This window comes from Equus asinus, chromosome 21, assembly GCF_041296235.1.
Source record: "Equus asinus isolate D_3611 breed Donkey chromosome 21, EquAss-T2T_v2, whole genome shotgun sequence".
Classification (NCBI taxonomy): Eukaryota; Metazoa; Chordata; class Mammalia; order Perissodactyla; family Equidae; genus Equus; species Equus asinus.
This window is the reverse complement of record NC_091810.1, coordinates 15760686-15780943: the sequence shown is the minus strand read 5'-3', so window position 1 is coordinate 15780943 and position 20258 is coordinate 15760686. Positions and strand designations below refer to the sequence as shown.

At 38.2% G+C, this 20258-nt stretch overlaps 1 protein-coding gene across 11 annotated transcripts in view; it reads right to left on the bottom strand.

Moving 5' to 3' along the window:
* TMCC1 (transmembrane and coiled-coil domain family 1) overlaps positions 1 to 20258 on the bottom strand; it is a 252278-nt gene that overhangs the window by 45757 nt on the left and 186263 nt on the right. Inside the window, exon 1 of one of the 11 annotated variants that reach the window (XM_070492937.1) lies at positions 7287 to 7345. The exons of 7 other annotated variants lie outside the window; for them this stretch is intronic. Coding sequence is in view for 1 of the 4 variants with exons in the window: in XM_014838428.3 (XP_014693914.1) it covers positions 2768 to 2830 (63 nt within the window). In the remaining 3 variants the exon portion in view is untranslated. Of the gene's footprint in view, positions 1 to 2469; positions 3075 to 7286; positions 7346 to 20258 lie in introns of those variants that run through there. 3 more of the 11 variants (XM_070492936.1, XM_014838428.3, XM_070492935.1) reach the window with 3 other exon arrangements.

Here is a 20258-nt window from a genome sequence, read left to right as displayed (position 1 = left end):
GGAAATGTAATAGCATCTTCAAGATAACGGAATGGTTCATGAGGCTGTAAAAGTATGGCATAGGGAGAGGGCTGTGATGGGAGATGAGCTCCCAAGGCAGTCTAAACTACTGTTTTGGACTTTATTCCAATGGTAAGGGAAGTATAATCTCCTTTGGGATCTAGACTTATAAATCGAGGCTACTTGACTATATGAAAATTCACAAGTCCAAACCAAAGACCATGATCCTCCCCTAAACCTGGTTCTCTCACAGCGTTCTGTATCTCAGGAAGAGCACCACTATCCATCAGGTTACATGAGCTAAAACCCAACTAATCCAAGCCGAGGAACCATTCTTGACATCTTCTGCCTTCCACCTATATCCAACCCAACAAGTCCTATCTATTTTGCTTTCCAAGTTTCCATCAAATTACAATACTCTCCATCTATCTCTACAGCCACCACCTTTAGGACAAACTCTTGTCCCTTCTCTCCTGGATCACTCTCCTTGACTAATCTATCTGTAGTCACTTAGTTCTCAGTTAAGCTGGAGAATTCTTTCAATGAATGCTTAACTTCTTTTAGCAGCTTCCCACAACTCTTAAAATACTAAGAACAAGAATCTGAACATGGTCTACAAAGTCAATCCTACATGATTAGGCTCTGGATCTATTTATATAGCATGTTTCCCCCACTCCAGTCACTGGTTTTTCTCAGCCCCTGCTGCTCATCCTGTTTATTCTTACCATAGGACCTTTGCACATGTAATACTGCCCTACTTGTCCCTTCTTCAACTCTCAGCCAGGCATTCTGCTAGGTGCTTAGGCACATAATGATGAACAAAACAAAGTCTCTGTCTTGATGAGACTTAGGGCTCAGTAACGCAAAGCTGTAAAGACAGGAAAACCAGTAATCAAATAACATAAATTGTGAAAAGTACTACAAAGAAAAAAGAATAGAGTGCTGTGAGAAAAGGAATAATGTAAGGGAGGGAAACCTATTTTAGTTGGGAGGTCATAGAAGAATTTTTTTGAACAGGGGCATTTGAATTGAACCCTCAAAGACAGAAAAGGAAGTTGTTACTTTAACCAGGACATAAATGAATAAAAGCATTACTACTGTAGGTTTCATGTGCCAAGAAAATATAGAATTTGGAATTTTATCATAATGAAGATGAAATATAGTTAATGGAGCAATTCAAAAAAAGAAAAAAGATTTGTCTATTCTTCTTAGAATTCACTTGGTATAAAGCTGAGACTGTTACCAAAAAGGCTTAAGTAAAGAGCAGAAGGATGCTGAGAGAGGAAAAGGTCAGTAAACAGGTAGGGGGTCACCTACCCATTAACTTAACGGAGTATATGGATAGCTGTATTTACAAGGCTTACATAATCAATGAGTCAGCAAAAAGTCAGGTGTCAAAGGATCTCTTCTGTGCCCACTCTAAGCAGCTAGGAAACTTGGCTCTCTCTACTGGTGAGAAGAGGATCCCAAGAAAAAGATCTGAGATAGGTTAATAAAACAGTCACCATAACTTCTAGCAATACTTGCCTAAGTTAGGGTGAGGAAAAGTAAATCTTCATGCTTAGAAAAACATAAGAAACAGGATCCAACTTAAAATAGATTAGAGCAAGGTGATTCTGGTAGGAGTTCACATATCTAATGTGACTCATTTGTTTAGCTTGTGCTAAAATGCTTATTAAAAATTCCAAAATTAAGACTGCAAAATCTGCTAAAAGCAAAGCCTAGGTTTTAAAAAGAAAATGTTTTTATCTTTCTTGGGGTCCATAAATATTTCAGGGATACTTCTATAAATATTTTTTCTCTAATAAAGGCTAATATGTATAAATAGTAACAGAAATAGGTTTTATAATGATACAACTGGGTCTGGCAAAGAAAAAGGTACAAAATAGAACATAAAAGGGATTAAGTCACAGTACAAGCAAAGAGACACAGCACTAACAACCACTTAACACTAAACAGCAATGATAATAAAACCAAGACAAACACCCACCAACGCACAGCTATGAAAATAGCCGACTCCTCAACCTGCCTTCCTCCACCTCCATACTTATGTTCTCAACCCATTACTGCTCCAGTGGCAACAACTCAGTAAGAGGAGGAGGCCTTTATTTTTTCTTCTCCACTTAGGCCATAGTGAAAGCTGGAAAAAAAGGGGGGTAATTATGACTGTTCAAAGAAGGGAAAGGATATCTAATTGTTAGTCAGCATTCTTTGCTCTCGAAATTCCTGGCTTCTGCCTGCTCATGGATATCTGAGAAAACTTGATGATTATCTCTAAAGGTCACAACTAAATGATCAGAAATAATGTTTTCCTTTCTAGTTCCCTTGGCTATCCCTTTCCATCAAATGTGAATCTGCAAAATGTTTTAGTTATTGCTAAGAGGCAATTCTATGTAGCTGACAGAGAAAAATAAAAAAATAAGAAAAAAAAAACCACGCCAAAAAACACAAGCAACACATTCATCTTACCAAAACCCCCTCTCAGGCAGTCTGCTGATTGTGCTTGCCACAAAGCTCATCCTTCATTTGTGCACTGCCAGAGCAAGCTTGGATCGTGAAAACAAATCAAAACCTCTTTTGGCTATAAGCTCGTTCCATTTGTCCCAGCTTCCAAACTGCAAGGGAGCTGTGGCATAGTCTGTTACGGCTGCACATACTTGGTTTCCGAGAATAACGATGTAAATGAGGACAGCTACCACTGGGAATGCCTTCCCTTACCAAAGAGCCAGCCGAAATGAAGCTTCTAGTGGATCCCTGGGCTTCTCACCTTCACAGCCTCAGAGAAGTGCCTTTCACAGAACAGGCAGGTACAGCCGCACCACATCAACATCCCCGCATAGCCAATCCTCCGCAGTGCCCACCTCAGCCTACATACAGTTCCGGTTTTGTCTCTTGCATCAACTCTTCGAGCTTTCTACATCTGGAAGCCTGGGAGGACTCTGTGCTGAATAAACAGAAAGCTTCTGCCAAACAAGCAGAACAAGCGTGTGTGTGTGCGTGTGTGCGCAGTTTGCCAGAGCTACTAATGCAAATGAATAGTTTGACTCTGAGAATGGAGATCACAGACAGTATCTGCCTCTCTTCTAGAGCTGTAAGCATCTTTTATAAAAGACAAAAGCATCAAACTGGTAGAATTTAAAGCTACAGGGCATTAATTCAACACTCACATTTGTCTTCTCATTTAAAACCAGATAAGGTTTGGAGAATAGCTTAAAGAAGGTTAAAAATATTCTCAATAAAATAACACTGTTTAGGTTGCTTGGTTCATTAAATATAAAGAAAAAACAAGCTACCCATGTTTTGATAAAGGACTAAAAGATTGCTAGAACAGATTTCCATGCTTTCCTAACATTTCTTCTATTATTTTTCATTTTAGGTTCACAAAAACATTTAAGTGAAAATTAAGCAAGAAAAAGAAAATTGAGCATGAGACCTTCAAGTCTTATTCACTATGGACAAAGGGGAAAAATGCTTCTGAACGAAAAGGACTGAAGCTCTCTGAAATTTAAGCAACAGATTAAAACACCATAATTGTAAGCCCAGGCTCAGCCCCTGTACCGTCAAATACTCTTTATTAAATACGCATGATACCATATGAAAGTAAACATCTTAAAGAGATTGTTCCTGCCCGGAAAAAGTCACTTGGGATTGAGGCAAGCTATCAGATCTGAGCTTTATTTGTTCATTCGTAAAAGCAGTTTCAAAGAATGTACACAGGAAGATTTTTTTTTTTTGAGTAAGATTAGCCCTGAGCTAACTACTGCCAGTCCTCCTCTTTTTTTGCTGAGGAAGCCTGGCCCTGAGCTAAGATTGTGCCCATCTTCCTCTACTTTATACGTGGGACGCCTACCACAGCATGGCGTGCCAAGCAGCGCCATGTCCGCACCCGGGATCTGAACCAGCGAACCCCAGGCTGCTGAGAAGCGGGACGTGCGAACGTCACTGCTGCGCCACCGGGCTAGCCCCCCACAGGAAGAATTTTAATGATTAGAAAATACAGTATAGCATGTATAATATATAATATCTAGTAACATTTCTCTGAGATCAATATGTAGAAAGGAACTGGATGTGAAGACCATTTGATATAGTACAGTATAGTCCTTTCCATGAGCCTAAAGCTGTGATAATTTCTGTACTTCTACTTAAGTATGGGGCTGGAAGCTCAGGCTAGCACAGTACTGAGAGGTCAAAGAAAGTCTTTCTAAAGCACCTTGAATGAATTTGAAGAAAATTCTGGGTTGAAACCATGGCTCCAGAAATTTCTCTTCTATCTCTAGAGGCACAGAACTCTGACCTTGACTCTCCAGAATTAATTAATAAAGAATTTTATGACTGAATATAAGTTTTGTCTTTGCTTAAAAATTAGGTTGTGGGGCCCCATGGCCGAGTGGTTAAGTCCGCGCGCTCTGCTGCAGGTGGCCCAGTGTTTCGTTGGTTCGAATCCTGGGCGCGGACATGGCACTGCTCATCAAACCACGCTGAGGCAGCGTCCCATATGCCACAACTAGAATGACCCACAACGAAGAGTATACAACTATGTACCAGGGGGCTTTGGGGAGAAAGAGGAAAAAAAATAAAATCTTAAAAAAAAAAAAATTAGGTTGTAAGGTTTCAACAGAGTAAATATCTGTTTCTACAAAAACAATGACAAAAGACTCGTTCCTGCGCTGCTAGCATCAACACTAGCTGATCTTTGTTTAATTCTGTTTATTAACATTTTTAATATACATTCCTTTAAGACAATTGTGTTCATCATAGAAAACTGTGAAAACACAAGCGGGCATAAAAAAAAAAGCAAAAATTATTTGTAATCTAACCACTCAGAGAAAGCCAAACCAAACACTGTTATGAAGCTCTTCTATCCTCTTTTCTACCATTAAAATCACTGAAGCATGTGTTGGGAAGGTTCTATTAGATCAAAACTACCTTGATTGGATGAGCCATCATATGGAACACAGAAGCCCTGAAAAGTTGCCTGGGTCTAAAGTAGATCTTGTGTATACGAAATGTTCATTACATATTTGTATGAGAGTCATGATCTTACCTTAAAAAAATTATCCTTAAACAGTTTTTTTTGCTGAGGAAGATTTGCCCTGGGCTAACATCCATGCCAATCTTCCTCTATTTTTTAGTATGTGGGCTGCCAGCACAGCATGGCCACTAACAGGCCCCTACAGAGGTGTAGGTCTGTGCCCAGGGAACCGAACCTGGGCTGCCGAAGCAGAGCCTGCCAAACTTAACCACTAATCAACTAGGGTTGGCCCCTTAAAAACAGTTTTTGAAGTTCCACTGAGATGCCAATAGATTTACCTGAGTTGCCAGAGAAGTACCCTTTGTTGGCTGTATTAGCCTGGGTACATCTCTTCTGGGCTCCCAAAGTAAATTCCAAGTGGCAATAGAACTTTAATTTTGCTCACTTTCTAGTTCTCTCATTTTTTCCCCCTTCTTGCTGGTTTTGTTTTTGTTTCCGGTTTATGCACAGTTGGTAATTTACTCCTCACTGATGGCAGCATGGATCGAGAATTTGATTTTTCTGGTTTGACCATTTGGCAGTCTCTGTAGAAGAGTGATAGATATCTATTTTCTGTTGGGTAAGAAACCAAAAGAGAATTTACTTTGTTAGACTTTTCTTTCATTGATTTGTCTATACTGAGCTCAACTCAAGAATGCATGTATATATTATAAAGGAGAATAGCTCTTTGAGATCTTTATTAAGGTTTTGTATTTTTGTGTTTATTTTTGACCCATGGCTGAGGTTGTAGAACTGAAGCCATAGATAGCCCTATGTGTTGGTGGCCCAGGGTTTTACCAGTTCCAATCCTGGACGCAGACATGGCACCGCTCCGTTAAGCCATGCTGAGGCTGTGTCCCACATAGTAGAACTAGAAGGACCTACAACTAGGATACACAACTACGTACTGAGGGGCTTTGGGGAGAAGAAGGAAAAAAAGGACTGGCAAGAGATGTTAGCTCAGGTGCCAATCTAAAAAATAACCAACCAACCTAGAAATAAGAAACATTCTTGTAAAAGAGCTACGATTCTTTACAATTGAATTCCTTTATATGTTTATTATGTTTTATTGTCATTTTGATTAAACAACCAAGTATTGTTCTCACCCATGAGCCTAACTTAATCAAGGGCCCAATCTCCTTTGATAACTGTTTTAATTTAGCCTTCCCAACACGGGATCCTAAATATAGAAAACTGAAACTTTCAGGATGACTTTTACTCCTCAAACTATCTGTGAGAGTCTCATGGAAAGGACTGTACAAAGTACTCTATAAACTACTCCTATTCCAAAGAACAGACTCTTGGGGACGTGCTTCTGAGCTGACAACGCTTAGGTAACTTTCAGACTGTGCCAGTGGACGGGATCAGGATTTCCAGGATGCTTTTCAGTCCAGAAGCAAATGTTTCATGAAAACAGATTGTTGACCCGAGTTCTGTTTTTTTTTTTTTTTAAAGATTTTATTTTTTCCTTTTTCTCCCCAAAGCCCCCCGGCACATAGTTGTATATTCTTCGTCGTGGGTCCTTCTAGTTGTGGCATGTGGGATGCTGCCTCAGCGTGGTTTGATGAGCAGTGTCATGTCCGCTCCCAGGATTCGAACCAACGAAACACTGGGCCGCCTGCAGCGGAGCGCGCGAACTTAACTTCTCAGCCACGGGGCCAGCCCCCCGAGTTCTGTTTTTAATTATTTTTCCAGGTTCCATCTAAACAAGAATTAACTACACAGGACTGAATGAACTGATGAGGGAAATTTTATTATGGTTATTTGTTTAGAGTATTGTTGATGTTATCTTAATGTTCTATTTTTTGTGGCTATATGAGGAAGCCCTTTCACACTTTCTTCCAAAACTATTTCTAACCCACATTTTAGCAGACTCTGCTTTTGTGATCTGAAATAAAATATTAAGTGGTATCTGATTTTCACTGAATCTTCAGCATTCAGAAACTTACTGAGTTTTCCTCAACTCTTTATGGCAATATAGTTACTTGCATAGGATCGATACCAATCTTATCCCCTTTTTATCAGGGTACAACTGGATTTTGTAACCATACATACCTGGAATGTCATATTTGAGAATGATTCTTATTTAATCACATGTGAAAAAACAAATTAAGGAATCAGAGTTGGCTTTATAAATACCTATGACAAAGCCCTCTTAGGTAAACTGACCTGATGCCTCATTTACAGGGTCCCTGGCTTATAGGCAAGAGAGAAGTAACTTACTTCCTGGCAAGCCTTAGCAAATGTTGGAGACTTGAAAATGAGATTAACTCACCCAAATTTATCAGCACTGCAGGTAAAATCTAGTGAGTTTCTCTGGCGTGGTTTCCTTACCTTGGGATAGGAAATAATAGAGGTGTTTAAAAGTTCAATCTAAGATTCCTCATGAAAGCTTCTAAACACAAGTTAATCTGTTAGCCTTGGTTGTTCAAAACTGTATCACTCTGGATTTGCAAAGAAAATTCAAGGATGTCTACATGATTAATTAGCACTCTTCCTGCGCCTATGTAAATAATAAGGTCAAACTTAATGAGACCAACCATTATCTTTGGAAATTATTCGTGATCACGAAAGATGGGAGATTGTCAGCAAAAATCGTGAAAGACTGAAATTTCAAGTGACCTTTCAAGGGAATGTCTGGGGTTGTCTACTGGATCCTTTGAGGTTATCTGATTTTATGAAGGTCTACATCTTTGTCTTTGGCTAGGTTATTTTGCAACCTGTAGAGATGAAAATTACCTTGTGGATAGTGTAGGGACCTGAAATTGGCCACCCCAAGATATGTCTCTTTGGCATCAGGATTATTTGAGGCTGATTGCTTTTGATAAACTGGGACAGGGAAGGAGGCTCTGAGGAATGGAACTTGCCCTTTGTTAGGACACATTTACATTTCTAAGGTAAATCTCTATCTGTAAATGGTGCCTCCCTCTCTGTACCAGGAAGAAGAAAGGAGATGACCTTCTCTCTAGAAACTCTTAATCAATACCAAAGGTAAGGACTTAAATCTGCATTTTATCGTGCTTCTCTGGTAACCTCCTGTAACTGACTTCCCTCTCCCTCCCAACGTTGGCATCTCCTTAAAGATTAAGCATCTTTCCTTAGGCTGGGAACCGATTGCAGCACTCATCTGTGACCCCCTCAGCCCAAGGTAACACATCTGCCACCCCGCGGCGTTCACTGAGACAGCAGACCTATCTGCCGTTTCCATGAAGAGCTGTGCTGACAGAGCAGCCTCGTGACTACTGTAAAAGGGACATTTCAATCATATGTGAAACACCCTGTTTGGGGGTATATAACCACTCTGTGCACCCCACTTCTTCGGTGCCCTTTCTTCTTTCAGGAAGAAAGGCCCCGGGCCATGGTTCCTGATAAAGCTTTGTTTAATTTTCTCTTGCTATTCTGTCTCATGTGAATTTAATTCGTTCTCCAGCCAGACGAACCCACATTTGGGAAGAGGAAATGTCTTCCTCCCCTACAATAGTGTTGGTGGTGCAATGCAAATAAATTCTGTCTGATAGAGAAAATAAATTTCCCTAAGTCCAATTCTCAATTGGACTAATTTTAACACCTTACTGGTTCCCAACAACTGGTTAATTAGTGAGTTAAAATCTTTGACATGTGTTCAGTGTTGTATGAAAGTCATAATCTTACCTTTAAAAATAACCTTTAACATTTGGATCCTTACCTTTTATTTCTCAAAGTATCCAATTAAAAAGCAATTGTTTAGTTGGAGTTAGCAGAGACTTCTGCCTACTTTTATAAGGCTCTTACAAAAGAGTGAAGAACTATTTTTACATTTGTAAAGAGTTGTAAAGAACAAAAAAACACAAAAGAATATTTAAGAGAGACATATGTGGCCCTCAAAGCCTAAAATGTTATTTGGTCCTTTACAAAAAAAAAAAGTCTGTCAATACCTGCTTTAGATCGAAGTTACAGCATCTCAACTGGCAAAGATATTTTAATGAGCGATCAACTTGACAATATAGAAGAGACTGAAGATTAAGTCAGCATTTAGCAGTCAAGTCAAATTAGGATCCAGACTGAGAAAACAGGCTCCTTAACTAAAATACTACCTAGAGATGTATCAGGGATATTTTATTTGATGACACAAAAAGGTTCCTTTAAAAAAATCTAAAAACGCTTGTTACTTTATAAAGAAATTGTTTAATACCAGTTTTTCATTAAGCATTTTTCAGACTTCTCAACACTGATTAAAGTTTACTGAATATACCCTTGGAGAGAAACAAAACTGAACACAAGTTTCATTAGACTCTAATTTATGAAATAAATTTACACATTGCTGAATAAGTGCCACATAATCTGGATAATAACAGACAAAAAATAACCTACTAAATTCAGAATTAGCTCTGACAAGAAAATATTTTTTCCCCTCAGTAACACAAACCTACAATAATATCTTTATTGTGTTCAACACTATTGAGTATTAGAAGGATGTTGAAAATTTCACAGGAAAACAGATTTTATCCTTCCAAAAGACTCCTGGGGAAAAGATGTCTTTTAAAAACTTCTTTATTATGCAACATTTCAAACATATATATAAAAGCAGAGAGGATAATGAATCCTGTGCACTCTTCACCCAGCCTCAATTATTAACTTATGGCTCAAACTTGCCCCCTCCTCACAATTATTTGGAAGAAAATCTCAGACAAAGGATGTTCTTTATTAAAACGCAGGCTAATTCCAGAGGCTTCCCTATATTATTAAAGCTATCTCAGCCATCAGACTTCATGAATACTACTTTATTTTTCAGATAAAATGCCTCATGTTCTCCTTCTCTTTCACCCTTTACCATATTTTATTCACGAAGGCTCCACTGGGGAAAACTGTCCAAAGACTATAGAACTTGTTCTGTTCCTATAGACTGACATTCTTTGATGTTGATGACTGATGACTGACTGGGTAAGTTTTTCCCAAAGTGGCAAAAGATGAGAAAAGCAAAGTTGAGTCAAGGAAGAAAAATGATAAATCTAGTAAATCAGTTACTATCTGTAGTCATAGATAGCAGAGAAAAGATTTGCAAGACACTAAAGTTAAAATGTGTCACATAAGCTGGCTGTGCATTCCTCAAGGAGTCTCTTTCTCCTGCTCTCCTCCACGTGGCAACTAGTTCAACTAAAAAGTCTCTAACTGTATAGAGGTAGGTTTTGTCTGACTTCTGCAGCTCTCTTTATGCAAAAGCAAACTCCCATAATCAGTCAGTGGGTGGGGGGAGCAGAAAAATGACAAAGCAAGGAAGTGGAAAGGGGTTTAAAATCTTTTGAGATTACTGTGGTCACATGAACCTCTAAATAAGGCAAGCACTTTCTTTTACTGCTTAGAACCAATTAGCTCAGAAAGGAGTGCAACAAAGGGTTTTGCTTAGTGCCAAAGCTAACATCAGAATTACGAGGTTTTAAGAAGGAAGAATATAGGCACTGACCTTCTTTCAGAAACTAGCTAAATTACCCGCAGTGCTATCCCAGACACTTAATAAGTGAAGCCTGCTTATTTAGATTCTTAAAGGAATCACGTACCACAATGTCATTTACCACCTAAGGGGCTCAACGGTGCTCCTGGGAGCTGTTTCACAACTGCAAAGTACCATAAAGCCTCAACTGGAATACCACTCTTTCACTCAAGGAAGGGCCAGGAAACCCCCTGCAAAGCAACTGCAGAATCATACAAAAATCTATTTCATAAAATGAAGTGGTATAATAAAAATAGTATTTTTGATGTCATGAGACATAGTATAGAATAGTGGTCTCCAACCCGAGGTCCACAAAAGGGTCAAGTTGTTTTCAGGATTTCCAAATGCCCAATGGAATGTGTACTTTCACCCATAATAAAGTTGTATAGGCAGATTAAAATGACAAATATTTAATTTTCTCTGGAATTATAACTACTCCAGGTGGTATCACTACACTAGTGCTCTTCAGAATTGCTGACTGGCTCTTAGTCTATAATTACATTTTTTGGAAAGGGAAAATAATATATGCTGTTTGTAAACAAACATTTTCAAAATAGCAGGCTCATGAGGAAGAAAAAATATAGAGTCTTTGGTGGCACCAGGTTGATTTAATTTTATTTTCTAAATGAGGTCACACCTTCAATGTTAAAAAAAATGAAACAAAACAAAAAGCTCAGAAATTTCAAAATTATAAAGTAAATCCCTAGGAGATGCCAAGTATGTTCTACATCTGAAAAAATACCACCTGGAGGTAACATACAGGTAATGCTATGTTGCTATTCACCATAGCAAAGAGCTGTTTTCTGTCTATACTCCATGAATGTCAGAGCTACATAAGCCATCTCCTGAAAATCCTTACTTAATAACTATTTTATAACTTCCAAATCTCAGGTCAACAACAGACCATACTGGGGCCCTCAGGAACAAAAAATAAACACATCTCCCATATTGTCAGAAAATACAAAAATTGTTAAAATGAAGAAAAATGGCATTCAATAGGCTATTTCAAGTCCATGTAGAGAACAAGGATTTATCTCAATTTATTCCTTCCAAAATATTACTAGCTATAAATGGTTTGGGGGTGGGGGACAGATACGAAGCTATTACATCTTTAAATAACCTGGCTTCATTATTCTTTGTTACTCAATTTTCCATTCAATTGCATAGACCCATAGTGTTTCCAAATATTCTTTAAGAATGGCCATATGACTCAAAATATCAAGAAAGAATAGGAAGCAAGGTGAAGACACAGACACTGTAGACAATAACTGGCTACTGATGGACATGTAAGTCTTGCCAAATTTCTTAAAGTTTGTTATTAAAAAACAAGCAAATCGTCAATTTCTCATTCCTTTACCCTTTTTCTGAGATACCATCACATTATAGTACTCTATTTTTCACATCATTAAGCTTAGACAATAGGCCTTATTATATTAGTAAGATGGGGTTGGAAGGTTACTGTCTGCAAGAGGAGACAGAATTGAGAGCCCCTGCTTTGCCACTCATCAGTTGTGGGACTTGTGTGATTTAGAGAGCTTATAATGAATCAAGGTTTAGTATCTAACAGGACTGGAGCTTACAGGGTTGAGGTTGGAGATGAAAAACTAGAGAAAGCATAAATAGGATGGTTGATGAGAAAAGATGAATTGTCAAAGGAGAATGAAAAGACAGTAAGTATAATATTTAGCTATTAACATCAGAAAATATACTTAATAAATACTGTTAAATGAAAGAATAAATGAGTAAATAAATCTTTAGGATTAGTTAAAATTTAGAATAAAAGACAAAGGAAAATTTTACTCTGATGCAGATGAGATGATCTGAGTTACTACTCACTTGCCCCCCATTTCTTCCTGAGACATTATGTTTTAACACATTCTGCCTTCTTTGGTAGTTTTAACCTGAGGGATCAAAAGCTTGAAGAAGAGAGGTGAGAGACTAGAGGTAAGAATAGTGAAACATGATAAGGATTGGAGTAAAGGAGTTGTAGAAGAGATGTAAAAGAAAAGAGCTAGTGATTCTTCTGAAGAAGGAACCAAGAGGATTTGTTGACAGTGGAGATGAAAGAGAAGAATGAATCAAAGATGATGCCCAAGCTTCCAGCGTAAGAGAATGGTGATGCAGTTCCAACAGGGAAGATGAAAAACAGGGTTAGTTTTGGGAAAGAGTATTATGAATTCAAATTTAGGTATTTTGAACTGCAATAAGGGAAAAACAGTTACTTAGAAATCATTAGAAAAAAAGTGAAGCTGAAATTTTGATCCAAGGAAAAGGATCTCCTAGGGGTACTTCTATAACTGGTGTCAATATTTAATGTAAGTTGACAAATACAAAGCCAAATATTCACATGCTCTTTGGCCCAAATGTGTTTACATTAAATGGGAACAGAATGTATAAGTGAAAAAGTCCGCTGAGGTCAAAGGAACTAACTTTTCTGAATTCCAAACTCACACCAGGCTTACTGTAATCAAAATGGCTGAATGAGAATCTGCATTGTTTTAGAAAAATAGCACAAGCACAGGTTCACTGTCAAAGTTGAAGCTAAGAAACAACTCACTCCTAGAACTTCACTGAATTGGATCAATGTATAGATGTATACACAGCGGTAGTAATGATTCTAATCATAAAGGAGAAAAGGAAGAAGATAACACGATACTTTTTACTGGGGTCAATAAATATGTTCTAGTATAGAAAGTATAGAGAACTAATGTCCCTTCAAATCTTAATTTAGACATCAGTGTTTCCTCAAAAAACACTCCTAGCTATAAAAAAGGGAATGGCACTGAATGAGTGCTGTACAAAGGGCATCAGGGTAGTAAGGGCATATCACTACCCCTAATATCTGTACAGCAGGGGTTCTCCTTTCTAGTGAGGAAGGAAAAGGAGGAGAATAGAGAAGAGCAGAGGGAGATGGGATATGCCTGGAGACTTTGCTCCCAACCAGGGTTACTTCTGATGTTTTGGCCATTATGGCATGCTCTATTCACTAAATGCCAGCATCAAGTTCCCTCCCCAAGTCTTTGTAACAACCAAAACATCCTCTCACATTTTCAAAAATTGGGGGTGGGGAGGGACTTAGGGAGGAGTTGATAAGTTCCTGGACATCTGGATTTTACAATTCAAGAGTTTTCACAAAACTTGATTCATTCTTTAAAAACCTATAAGCCTTCAATCTTTTTTTTTTTAAAGACTGGCCCTGAGCTAACAGTTGCTGCCAATCTTTTTTTTTCTTTTTCTTCTTCTCCCCAAAGCTCCCCTGTACATAGTTGTATATTCTAGCTGCAGGTCCTTCTAGTTGTGCTATGTGGGACAGTGCCTCAGCATGGCCTGATGAGCAGTGCTAGGTCCACGCCCAGGTTGCAAACTGGTGAAACCCCCGGCCGCTGAAGCGGAGTGTGCGAACTTAACCACTCAGCCACAGGGCTGGCCCTAAGCCTTCAATCTTGATTTTACTTGCCAGAATCCAATAATAGATGCCATCATGTTCACTGGTCTGATTTCCTCAGCATCAACTTATTTGAGATACTTAAAAAAAAAAACCTAACAATAAAATGACTTATTCCAAAGAAGAAGAGAGAAAAAATCCTATTCTGAGGTTTCTGTATTCCATTAGAGTACACAGCCTTGGTGGAGTATTTGAATGGGTAAATTAACACAGGTGATCACTGAACGTAATGGTTAAATAAGAACCTATGGCCACAGGTCAACAACCTGTGGTCCTACTGGAACTACTCATAAAATAAGGCTCCCTAAAAGTTATATAAGACCAATTCATTTATAATTATAAAAAAGAAGGGGGATACACATAGAGGGCCCTACATTCACTCCTGGTTCTTTAGGACCAGGCAGACAGTGGGTAGACAGTGTAGGCTCAATAAATGTCTGTTGAATGAATCAGTAAGAAATAAAATCATAAATCGTATCACCTCAAATACATGCTTATATTATTTAAGTCCATAGCTAGTTGTGGCTGGTTTCTGAATTGGAATTTTCTAATTTTTTTTGTATTCAGTGTTTCACAGAGCCATCTCTGATTGCTAGATAGTGTTTATTTGTGAATTAATTTTAATCCTCTAAGGATTTAGTTTCTGAGATTCTACAACCACATAAAAAGTAGAGTTACAAAAAAAAAAAATTCACAGAATTCCAAATTAGAGTTGCAAGAGACCTTAAAAGATAATCTTCCCCATTAAGTGAAATTTATTAGAAATGTCTGGGGGAAAAAATCATTCACAATTAAAATTAGGAGACAAAATTCTCATATAAAACTAAGAAGCAATAAATATAAAGACCTCTGTTTTCAAGCCATTACTTAGAAAATCAATGCAGAACTGTCTTTAATCTGTTCCTTACTTCAGCAGCCACTCAGGGAATAAACATTTTCCATCTTACCATGAATATGTTCCAATAGAATTACTTTTATCTCCTTATGATTTTATAAAAATTAATTTGCAAAACATTTTAAAGTTAAAAACTGAGATAACTGCTAAGGTTTTATGGGGTATTACAGAACTTGCAGGCTGCTAATCCAGGGGGTTGGAATGAAAAAGTCCTAATTAAAATTCCTAATAACTTAGCGCTCTGTCTTGCAAATTAAGGAGAAAACTTTAATAAGACAAATTTGACCATAATCAATTATTATCAAATGCATGTTTAGTGTCTCTTTGTAAACAAAATTGAGATAGGGATATTGTTAGGCACCTCATTTATTCTTTTCCACTAGTAGGAACTCTGTTTTCTCTCAGGGTGTTTTATGTTGTGATTTTATAACAATGTTTCTGATATAATATCCTAATATTAAGGTAATACTAATAATGCTTCCTTTCTAGAATTTTAATTTCAAAGAATGACTAAGATATCCTAATTCTTAAAATTTATTGCAATGAATTTAGGTTAATTATCCCACAAGGCAGACTTTCTTTTTGGTGCAGTATATAAATTACTTTGTTAAGAGTCAGAGATTTGCTATAGAATCTAGTCACAGCATTTAATTTAGTTCCTGTGTTTGCTTTCTCTTTAACTGAAAACGTATTAAGAATAGTTGCCCTTTCCATAAATCATATAAATGTGGTACAGCTGAATCACATAATGTGATGACTTCTGCTTTTTATTTGAGAATATCAATGGATTCCAATTCTACAGCTCATTTTTTTTTGTGAGGATGATTGGCCCTGAGCTAACATCTGTTGCCAATCTTCCTTTTTGCTTGAGAAAGATTGTAGCTGAGCTAACATCTGTGCCAATCTTCCTCTATTTTATGTGGGGTGCCACCACAGTGTGGCTTGATGAGCAGTGCTAGGCCCACACCCAGGGTTCCAAACCTGTGAACCCCAGGCTGCTGAAGCAGAGTGCAGGAACTTAACCACTACCCCACCAGGCCAGCAGCGGCCCCCCCCCTCAAAATTTTAATTATTCTTTTCAGCTGCTTGTCATCTTCAACTCTGATTAAGCATGGCAATGTCTTTAGACAAGAAATTAATGAAGAAGTTAAACAGGACAGGAAGTATCTTGCAGCAAACCAACAGAGACCTTGTTCCAGCGTGATATTTATCCAAGTTGGTACTCTTCTCACTCATACACTAACTCACTCAGCTATGAATAATCAGTTATAATTTCGTCCCAAAGATATCAAGAAAAACTCTTAAATGTGCTGCTGAAATCTAGATACTCTCTATCTTCAGAGTACCTCTCATTTACTAGGTATAGTAATCCTATTAACAAAGGAAATGAGTTTAGTCTGGAATAACTTTTTTTTTAAGTATGCTTTTTGGTGAGGAAGATTGGCTCTAACATCTGTTGCCAATCTTCCTTTTTTTTTTCCCTCCCCAAAGCCCCTGTACATAGTTGTATGTCCTAGCTGTAGGTCATTCTAGTTCTTCTATGTGGGATGCTGCCACAGCGTGGCTTGATGAGTGGTGCGTAAGTCCACGTCCAGGTGAACCAGCGAACCCTGGGTTGCCGAAGAAGAGCGTGCGAACTTAACCACTCAGCCATGGAGCCAACCCCAGGAATAACTCAAATTTAGGAAATCTGTTCAATACCTTACTAATTAGGGCTTCTTTTATAAAGTACTTATTTATGTACTCCTATCCATTGGTCTTTAACGGTAACAATTTAGTGCTAAAGGACTGCAAACTTGTCTATTTTTCAAAGAATTAACAATACCTAGAAAATACCTTTCTATACCTAATTTTAACATTAATAAAAAACTGAACTTAAGCATTACAGTTTTTCCCCCCTTCTTCTCCCCAAAGCCCCCCAGTACATAGCTATATATTCTAGTTGTAGGTCCTTCTGGTTGTGCTATGTGGATGCCGCCTCAGCATGGCCTGATGAACGGTGCCATGTCCGTGTCCAGGATCTGAACCAGTGAAACCCTGGACCGCCGAAGTGGAGAGTGTGAACTTAACCACTTGGCCATGGGGCCAGTCCCAAGCATTACAGTTTTAATGCTTACAGTTCAAACAGTCCTTAAGTCAGAGATTGTGTCCTATACATCCCTGAAGTCCTTACAGTAACCACTACAGTACTTTATACTGAATGGCCAGTCATTGTTTCATTCTCACATTAAATGAATGCATATTTGTAAAGCGCTTTGAATAGTGCCTGCACATGTAAGCGCACTTAAGTTTACTAAATAGAATAAAGAAATGGGTCAATTTTTCCTCTCTACTGAATTCTTCCTATCAGCACGATTTTTCCCATCTCCCACCTTAAAGAAACTTACTTTTGACCTCATTTCCTCCACTAGTTACTGCCCTACTTCTCTGCTCCCTATTGCAGTAAAACTCAAAAAGTGTCTAAAATTCACTGTCTCCAAATTCCTCTCTTCCCATTCTCAAACCCACTTAACTGGCTTTTATCTTATCATTCTACCATTTTTGTTGAGGTGACCAATCATCTCCACATTACGAAATCCAAAGACGAGTTCTTGGTCCTCACCTTACTTGACCTATCAGCAACATTTGACACAGTTGGTGTTTCTCTTCTTCTATGAAGAGCTTCTATACTTGGCTTCCAGTACACCACACTCTCTTGATTTTCCTCATCCATCATGGGCCACTCTTCCTCCTCTTCCTCTTCTCAAACTGGAGTGCTCACAGTTCAGTACTTTTTCCTCTTCTCTTATCTACATTCATTCTCCATCTTGAAGACTTCACCTAGTCTCGTGACTTTAAATACCATCTAATTGTGGTACCTCATTAAATTATATTTTCAGCCCAGATGTCTCTCCTAAATTCCAGACTCATATAGCTAATTGTCTATTCAACATTCCCACTTAGGTGTCTAAGAGACATCTCAAAACGAACTCTTGCTCTTTCCCACAAAACCTGCCCCACCAGCAGACTTTACATCTCAGTTAATGACAAATCCATTCTTCCAGCTGTTGAAGCTAAAATCCTTGTAATTATCAGTTCTCTCTTTCATACCTTACATCCAATCCACCAGAAAATCCTATTGGCTCTACATTCAAAATACATCCAAAATCTAACCACTTCTCACTGTCTTCACCTCTATGCCTTTAGTCTGACCCATGATCATCATTTTGTCTGGATTACTACAATGGCCTCCCTACTGGTCTCCCTTGCTGCCCTATAATATATTCTCAATACTACAGCCAAAATGATCCCTTAAAAACCTAAGTCAAATCGTGTCACTTCTCTGCTTAAAATTCTTCAATGAATCCCCTTTACACTCAAAAGAGAAAGCCAGTCCTTAAAAATGGTCTTCAAGGGCGTACCTGATCTGGCCCTCTATCTGGCAATTAATAGCCACAAATTCATCCAATCTAGTAGCCCTTCCCTTTACAATTTGACTTTCCCATTCCTCCCACCAAGAAGTGGAGTCTATTTCTCCATCCTGTGAAACTGGGTTTGGCCATGGATTTGCTTTGGCTAAATGAAACATTACCAAATATGACACAAGGAGAGACTTAAAAAGTATTTGTGCATTGGGGCTTGGTCTCTGTTGCTACACTGAGACCTCCAGCAGGCTTTACATCTCATTTAATGACAACTCCATCCTTACAGCTTTCCAGGCTAAAATCGTGTACCACGTGGAGAGAGGCTCAGCTGACAGCCAGTACCAACTGCCAGAAATGTAAGGGAGGCCATCTTAGACCATCCAGTCCCATCTAAGCCACCCGACAACTACAGTGACCCCCACGCAAGACTAGCATAAGATCCACCCAACAGAGTCCAGCCCAAACAGATGACTCACAAAACTTGAGCAAATGAAATAGTTGTTTTAAGTCACTAAGTTTTGAGGTGGTTTATTATACAGCAATAGATAATTGAGAGGACGCTATTAAATTTCTGACACCCCAATTCCTCCCACTCTCCCCTCCATTATTACTCCAGTCATACCAACCTCTTTCCTATTCCTTGTATGCATCAGAAACACTCCTGCCCTTTGTTCTGGCTGTACCCTCTGCCAGGAATGCTCATTCCTCAGACAGTTGTATGGTTAACCTGCTCACCTCTTTCAAACCCTTCCTCAAATGTCTCTTTTTTTAAAATGAGGATTACATTTACTATCCTATTAAAAATGGCAGTCTACCCCCAGTACTTCCAATCTTCCTTACCCAGCTTTATTATTTTTATAGCCCATCCCTAACATACTCCATAGTTTACTTATAAGTTTATTATTTGTTGTCATCTTCCCCAACTTGAAGGTAAACCACATGAGGGCAGAGGATTTGTCTGTACTGTTCATTGATATATCCCAACCCATTTCAAATCCTAAACTCTGATACATAGCAGACTCTCAATAACTGTTTGTTCAACACACAAATGATTGGTTTACATCACTCTGTTTCAGCTAGGATAAACTGGAGTTGGCATTTAATAATTTCTGGTATGAATTAAAATAACCTATGACAAATTTTTTTAAGCTTTAAGTCAGAGTTCTTGACTTTTTTGCCCTCCAGTAGACTTAAGGGATATAATACATTCTCATGAGCTCACTAGTTTTGAAGAGGAAAAAGAAGGCATTTTGAACACTGGGAGTAGGGAGATGCTGCAACTTGAAACAGTCTCCTTCTGCTGCAGTGTTTTATACTTCTCACCCACCACTCAAATCACTATTCTAGCTATTTCTTTTGAATGGAACTCAATTAAAAAGAAATCCTACAATTAAAAAATAACGTAGGTAGAACTTTGCATTGTTCCTATGGGATCTGATCTATGGCACTCCAAGCCCTATGGACCAATGAGATTTAGGTCAAGCAGCAATTTGAAGGTTCAGACTTGAGGAAGTTTTACTTTGTTTTTCAAAAGTTCATCATTTAATATAGTGACAGCTCAACATAAATAACATTTGTTTAAAAGGTATAGCATATATGACCAAGTGATTACACATGTATGTTTTAAAATTGCCACTGTAAATTCTGGGCATTTGTATAGAAAACTCAGGCAATGTCAACATTGTCAAGGAGTTGTCTGGAATGTTTGCATTACATACATGACTTTAACATAAACATACAGATGTGCGGTGTTACAGGGTAATTAAGAAAGGAAAAAGAGAATTATTCATCTTTAGAATTGGTCAACATCTGGGGATATTATAATCTTTTGTATTTAAAGTACAGATATAAGTTCAACATTTACAGAATGGGTTCTGTAGTGTCCCACTTTTCTAAAACTCTTGATTTATTTCCTAGAGTCAGATAGATTTTCCCCTCTCGAGTCTTCCTTCAAAATGTTCATTCTGTAGTTTAGAATGAACTCTTCACAAAGCATATTGCAGAACCCCAATCCATAGAAGATTGATGTATCCAGA